A 7,372-nucleotide genomic window follows, 5' to 3' on the forward strand; every position below is an offset into this window, starting at 1 on the left:
AGATCAAGCATTTCTGGGTTTCAGTGAGGCTTTTGGTATTGTCCTGTATTTCATCATGCTGAAATATGAACAAATAAAGTAACAGAAAAATGCACTATAGGTGCAGGTGCTCTGCTATGCCTGGAAGGGCTCAAATAAAAATAAGATTTCTAACCAAAGCATTTACAACCTAAAGTAGTTGCTTGCACCTGCAAGATGAAAAGAGGACATAAATCAGAATATTTGCAATGTTGTGTAGCATCCACTGCAGATGGCGTTTGCTTTCAGTATAGGACAAATAAATCCATATCCACTAGACCTAAAAGCTCCAGATAACCAGTGTCACCAAAAGCACAGGTTACTGAACAGGTGTCTACAACATGTAATGCTGTGTAATAAAGAGGGTCCACCAACCCATTCTCCAGATGCTGGTTGAAAACAATCAGAAATCAAAAGGATACAGGTGTCTCAATATTGAGGTGGTTCTAACAATGACAAGGTTAATGAAGAGGCAGGACAGAGGATAGAGAAATGTTCCTGCAGTTAGATGTGGGCTTGAAAAATTGAAGTTTTGGAAGGATGAACTTGGAGAATGAGAATATTTATGTTGTTATCCAGTTTATGCAAATGCTGTCCTTTGCTCATGTTATGAAGGATTGGAAATGTATGTTGCTGGCATTTTGTTTTGTGCTGATTAATCTGGTTTAGGTTACCTTGTCTTTCAAAGTTCTTAGTCCCACTTGCCTGATTTGTTCAGTTGTCCTGTCCTGCCTGACACCCCTGTTATAAATTTTACAGTATAGAGAGAGTCTCCTTCATTACTACCTTTACTGTACCCACTAAAATATGGTCTTTATCTTTTCTTTTGGTTCTCAAGAACTACAGTGCTTAATTAGAACTAGGTACACAAAATATGACCACCATTTTTCAGTAATACTGCTTCCAAGAGCTAAATGTCTATATGCGTATCGAGCACTAACACTTATCAACCAACAAATTCAGTAACCAGAGCACGAATGAGAACCCCATCCTTTCAGGAATTACAGATGTGTCCCCTTTCTACTGCCAAGTTACCAGCTGAATCAGACAAATATCTTAATTAAAAATACATCTGAAAATCTTCCAATCAAACCATAATATAAACAGTGGTATTTTAAAGACCTGGAAAAAGACGAACAGTATTTCTGTCACCCACTCCAGAGAAATATATACAGATCTGGGAGGCCAGTCTTGCATTTGAATAATATCTCAGCATTCATTATCTGAGAGCACAACAATAAAAACCAGTTAACATTTTAACAGTACTGAGTGGATGCTGCATGCTCAACTTCTGTTTGGTTTTAGTAACATTTAAGCACATATCTGACATTTATGCCCATAAATACCTCCCTGTAAGACCCCAATCTGTTCTGGCCCATAGAATATTTACAGTACAGCACCTGGTTTTCAGACTGTGCTCTTGCACCCAAACTGGCTCACTGCAGCCTGACTGCAGGCAGGTCCTGGCTTACATGATGGCCACCATCTTTGCCAAACTGCCAACCCACCCACTGCAGACCTATTAGAACCAAGTTCCCTCACAAAGGTTGTACCATTTGTCTCTTCTGTGACTTGCTTGCAGAAAGAGATTGTAACACAGAGGCAGAAAAACACAACTGATTCCAGTGAGAAGTTGAGAAAGGCACACTGCTTGCGAACACTGATTTTTGCTCCTGTAGCTTTCTCAGTGCAAACTAGAGCTGCAAACTATATGTCTGCTGTGACAGTCATAACATTTGCGAAAACAATATGGTAGTGTTTGGGGAGGAAGCACCACTGAATTCCACCCAATTGTTGCTTTACTGGAGAGGGTGTAAAATGTTGAGGGACATGCCACAGAACTAGCAGCTTAACGATGAGCAACACAAGACTCACAAGGTACATCTGTCCTTTCGGAAACTATGGCTATTGATACACAAAGATAAGAAGAGAAAGTAACGATGAACCTCCTCAAAGAATAAAAAAGACTTGCTGCAGCTTGGTTCTAGTGAATAAAGGCTGGTAAAAGTTCTTTTCAGTTAACCTGTTGGTTACAATGTCTGCTGTTACTTTGTCCCCTCGGTTTCACCCACTTAAAATTGGTCCACACAGTCCATAGCAGTTTAGTCTGTGAAACTCTCTGCAAGCATGCAGGGTATCTACGAGACAGCAATGCAGAGAATTGTAGCCCATTCAAAGCCATGCCTTTTAGGACAGTAAGAAAAGCAGAGCCAGCTTTTCTTATTGTGTCTCTTGCAGCAATCAGCTAGATGTAGTAATCTCATGTCACCTTTTTCTTTTTCTCTGCACAGAAATGGTTTCCATCACAACTGAAAACGTTACACAACCTTACAACATCCCAGCCACCCAGGAGCTCACAGTCAGTGCACCAAATTTCCACAATAATTCAGAAGTGCATCAGCTGATTCAATACAAATGTATTAATCCAGATGTATGGAAATGGCTACGGGATTTTCAGCCTGGATTCCTCTGGTTTATATTTATTCTGGGAGCAATAGAAAATTCCTTTGTCCTCATCGTCCTGTGTTTCCACAAGAGTCGCTGCACAGTGGCCGAAATTTACCTAGCAAACATGGCATTTGCTGACCTAATGTTAGTCTGTGCTTTACCTTTCTGGGCCATTAATATTTCTAATAAATTTCAATGGCCTTTTGGCCTGTTCCTCTGTAAAGCTGTCAACATAATGAGTAACATGAACTTTTATTCTAGCATTTATTTCCTGACACTAGTGAGCATCGACCGCTATCTGGCCTTGGTGAAAACCATGTCTCTTGGACGGATGCGACGAACTGTCTGTGCCAAATGGAATAGCTTTGTCGTCTGGACATGTGCGTTGCTCATATGTTCACCTGCAATGGTGTTCCGAAATTTACATTATTACAAAGTATACAACATCACAGCCTGTGCTCTTGTTTACCCAGCCAGCTACTGGGAGCCTGCAAACAACTGTTTGCTGAATATTGTGGGCTTTGTGATCCCACTCTGTGTAATTACCTACTGCAGTATACAAATCATCAAAGCCTTACGAAGTAGTGAGCTACAAAAAATGAAGTTAGTCCAGACAGAAAGGAGAGCCACCATGCTGGTCCTTGCTGTGCTCTTGCTGTTCATCATTTGCTGGCTTCCATTCCAGATCAGCACGTTCATCGACACAATCCATTACCTCACACCCACTTTAATATGCCTGGAAGAAATCAATGACATATTGACCCAAATAGCTATATACTGTGCCTTTAGCAACAGCTGCCTGAACCCAGTCCTATATGTAATTGTTGGGAAGCACTTCCAGAAGAAGGCTGTGGAATTCTACAAGGACTTGTTCCCAAAGAGGTGTAGAAAATCACAGTCTGTGCAAATGGAAAACTCCCTGGACACTTTAAGAACTTCCATTTCAAGTGAATACCCAAGGAAAAAGTCTGTTTTCCCATTACCACGATAGCACGATTTGTTCATTACAGGAAAAAAGCCTTCTAACATATCAGTCTCCACTAATATCCATCTGCTACCAATCCACAGAATAAAAGTGGTAGTATTCATCATATGGGGGAAACGAACGGTTTGACCTTAATGGAAGCTCCATACAGAGACCCGGTTTTGCATATTTTTGCGTAATTTTTGTTATTGCGTATTTTTCATGATTGAATCCTACTTTGTAGCATACTTAGATTTTCACGGCTGAATAATATTTGATGCATGTGTCATTTGAAATGTTCACATTTCTAAGGTAAGCATACATGTACATACAGTTCTCTGAATAGAACCCCAGTATAGAAGCTATTGTCAGGATTGTGCAACTACTTATGGTACCCATACGGTTTCTTAGACTAGATTTTGACAGAAGGGACTTGTATTTGATTAAGTTCTGGTAAATGAATCCTGTAGGACTATTATTCAAATGGATTTTCAGGTGTGGCCATCTTCTGGGCTTTTACTTTCTCTGTTCATTCATCCAAATCTATTTTGATTGTTTGATTGACAAGCTGTGCCTTTTTGCAACTTCTCTGCCCCTGCTAGTTACAGGTTTACATCAGCTTGTATGTACAGAAAGTAGCTCAAAAAAGATAAAGCGGTAGTGGAAGGAAAGCTGCAGCCAGCTGCATGAAGTTAACTGCGTTTTCTTTGTAGCAGGAGATTCTTTACCCCTTCTGCATTGGGGTAAAAGCATTCGCTTAATCCTTTTGAGTTACATTCATAGCTACACTTCAGCTCAGAGACTTCATTTTTAATAGTCATAAAGCATAATTAATATTTGTAATGCTATTTAATGGAAATATAAAAGCTCAGCACAACTTGTGTAATCTCACATGTAGAAGAAACTGAAAATATGAAGGAGAGCATCACCTAACTGCCTTAGAAATTTAACTGAAGCTAATAGGAGTCTTGAAAGTTTGGAGTATTCAAGAATGGCCTTTTCAGACTCTAATAATACCCAGATCTTATTTGTAGAGTTAATCTGAGTGATTTTAATACAAGATAGCTTTTCCCCAATTGGACTGGATTTATGATCTAAACTGAGTTTACACAGATGATAAACTCATAGTGTACTGAATTGTCAGTATGCACTTTTACTTCTAGGAACCTTGATTGAAAACTGAGTTGAAAATGATCAGAAATCTTCTGAAACTAACAGAGCCTTTGTTCTTTTCAAAGCACTTAAGGTTACAGCCTTAAAACCACCAAAGGAAATGGGAGTTTGGTGACATAAGTAAACTCAGACGGTGACTGCATGGTCTTTATTCATCAGAGCTAGAATGGAGCAAAAAAGTTCCATTTAAGATGGGAAATTTGTATTAAACTTTCAAATAATTAAACCCAAAAATGCTTTAGAAGTGTGTGGATGTGCTATAAAAACCATGAGATTTAGATCACTGTAGATGATTTATAGACAATTTCCATAGGTTTTCTGTAATAATCTAGTATAATCCTATGTCATAAATACTTTTATTGTTCATTCTTTATATTGTCCAAGACACCTATAATGAAACTCTGCAAGGCTTTCTGCTATCGCCAGTGTTATCAATACTGTCTCGTTCATGAGCATACTGTTCACACAACCATTAAATAAAAGGAACTCCATACAGAGGTTATGGAGGCAATGGAAGAGATTTTTGAGTATTTGGTACTGAGAAGTAAAATATAAAAATGTTATTATATTAATATGACATTAATTTAAATCATGTAAATATATAGACACATTATTGTGCTATGCAGTAGGCATGTACGATGGAAAATAAACTACTTTAAGAAATGAGATTTGCTGGCATTTTCTTCTCTAGCCTGTATCCTGTTCCTCAGCAATGACTAGTCAGAAGTGCAACTGTTGCAGGTACTTTCTTTCACTTCCAGTTGTGCCAAAGGAAAGTGAGATGAAACCACAGAATTTTAGCTACCTTCAAAGCTTTGGGTCAGCTTTCTTTTCAGGGCCCATTTCCAAGTGGTGCTGGCCACCCTCAGTCCCTTTGGAAGTTAAAATCTGAATTAAGGCAGCTAAGGATACTGAAATCTTTTCAGTAGCTTTTCTCTGCCTGCTAGTAGGTCAGGGTCCCATGAAACAGCAGATACCACTTTTCTTTGTGAGGACCTACAGAAGAGCCTATAGGCGCTGTTTGCAGGATGGACCCTCTGCCTAAAGTCTTTGCTCTTCTCTCAAAGCACACAGACACCAGCAGCAATGGAAAGCCCCTGCAGAATGCACAATGCCAGCTCACGGACTGTCTAATTCACGTTCTTGTCCACTTTCCAATACATTGTACAGTATTCGCATGTACCATTTATGCGGGTAAGAAAAAACCCCAAGAAATGAAGTGCAACGTCCAAGCTACATCTTACCTACTGGCAGTTTACAGTCACACTCAGACGCTTGGGTCTGTCCTGTTCTCACAGAAACAAGGCAAAATATGAGAAGGGTTCTTAGTAAAATGAGGGCAGACTTTGTCCTGAGGATCTCAGAGCTGGACATGTCAAACTGTAATTGCATCACATTTTTATTCCTCTTTATCCTGTCCCCCTCCCACATCTGCTCCCAGCTTCCCTGTTAACCTGAGGCTGCCACATCATTATTGAGACTTTGGCCACGCAAACAGTTGACTTTGCATTCAGTGCGATGGAGGTGGCTGGGGACCATTGCCACGGCAAGGATATCAACAGCCAGTTGATATTTCTGGCCTGCAGTAGGTACAGGCAGGAATAATTCTCATCTTTTCACTGTCTAGTTTTTCAAGTTGATTATTGGCTTCACGTGAAATGCAAAATTAACGATCTTGAAAGCTGTTAGCACAACCAGCTGCTGCTTGTTGTGGGCAGGACAAGGTTGCTCTTATTTAGGCAGGGTTTCTGTGGAGAAGTCAGGATCTCCATTCAGGTCTCCCAAATCCCCAAGCAGTACTTTAGCCATTGAATCATCCTTTCACTCCATTCTTTCATCAGCACATTGTTGGTTTCCAGCCTATTGGCTCCTTCCATATTTTGCTGTTTCAGCCTTTGTAAACTGTAGTTAGTAAGGTTTGATTATTACTGCACTGTGATGTTACCCAGGTCATGTGTTAGGAATTGTAAATAACTGCACCAGAGTTTAAACTCTCCTTAGTAACCACTGTCTATAGCATATGTAAAGAAATCCAACCAAGCTGAACAAAGAATTTTACATCACAAGGTCGCACCAAAAAACTTTTCTCCTGTTCCAGAATAGATGAATAGTTTACAGCAGATAACTATGTTGATTTGCAAACCATTTCAATAAAGCAAATCCAACTGTGAAATCATACTGTTCCAAAAAGGTGATTTGTTCAGGTTATTAAAGGCTCCAGCTATGTTAAGAGGAAGATTTTTTAATGGCTGAACTGTTGGACCAAGAGCCAGAACACTGGACATCTTTTGGATTTCTGCCATTTGTCTACCACGTAATGTGTGTAATAATTGAGCAAACAGTCTTACCTCTGCCTTCATCAACATATTTGTTTAATCTTTTTGATCAGAGAGGCCCAGTTAGCATTTGTAAATTCCTGTTCAGCTCTAGAGAATGTGTACTTTTTGCAGGAAAGTCAACATAGACTTTAAAGCTTAAAACATAAACTAATGTGCTGCAAGTATCCTGAGTTGAAAGCATCAATAGACAGATATGTTTTAATTAGGTATACACAGCAAAAACCTTTTAAGTCTTGACTCTTACATAAATGTTTTTAAACTAATCCTTCACATTCCTTTAATTTGTGATCCATTACATCCTGTGCAAACTGTAAAATGTTACTGAATCTTTATATGCTTTCTACAGGTTGAAATGAAGACGCAGACTGCAAAGAATAATATGTTAAATCACCCTTTTGCATAATGTTACAACTTCTTATGTGGACGTGTT

General features: G+C 39.2%; 1 protein-coding gene across 1 annotated transcript; it reads left to right on the top strand.

Annotated features, from left to right (window-relative positions):
• Positions 1-2,311: 2,311 nt before the first annotated feature.
• LOC104841899 (B2 bradykinin receptor-like) lies at positions 2,312-3,457 on the top strand. Its single transcript, XM_010583903.1, has one exon. The coding sequence runs from the start codon at positions 2,312-2,314 to the stop codon at positions 3,455-3,457; it is 1,146 nt and encodes a 381-aa protein (XP_010582205.1).
• The last annotated feature ends 3,915 nt before the right edge of the window (positions 3,458-7,372 follow it).

This window comes from Haliaeetus leucocephalus, unplaced genomic scaffold (assembly GCF_000737465.1).
Source record: "Haliaeetus leucocephalus isolate CR32 unplaced genomic scaffold, Haliaeetus_leucocephalus-4.0 Scaffold932, whole genome shotgun sequence".
NCBI classification, from domain to species: Eukaryota; Metazoa; Chordata; class Aves; order Accipitriformes; family Accipitridae; genus Haliaeetus; species Haliaeetus leucocephalus.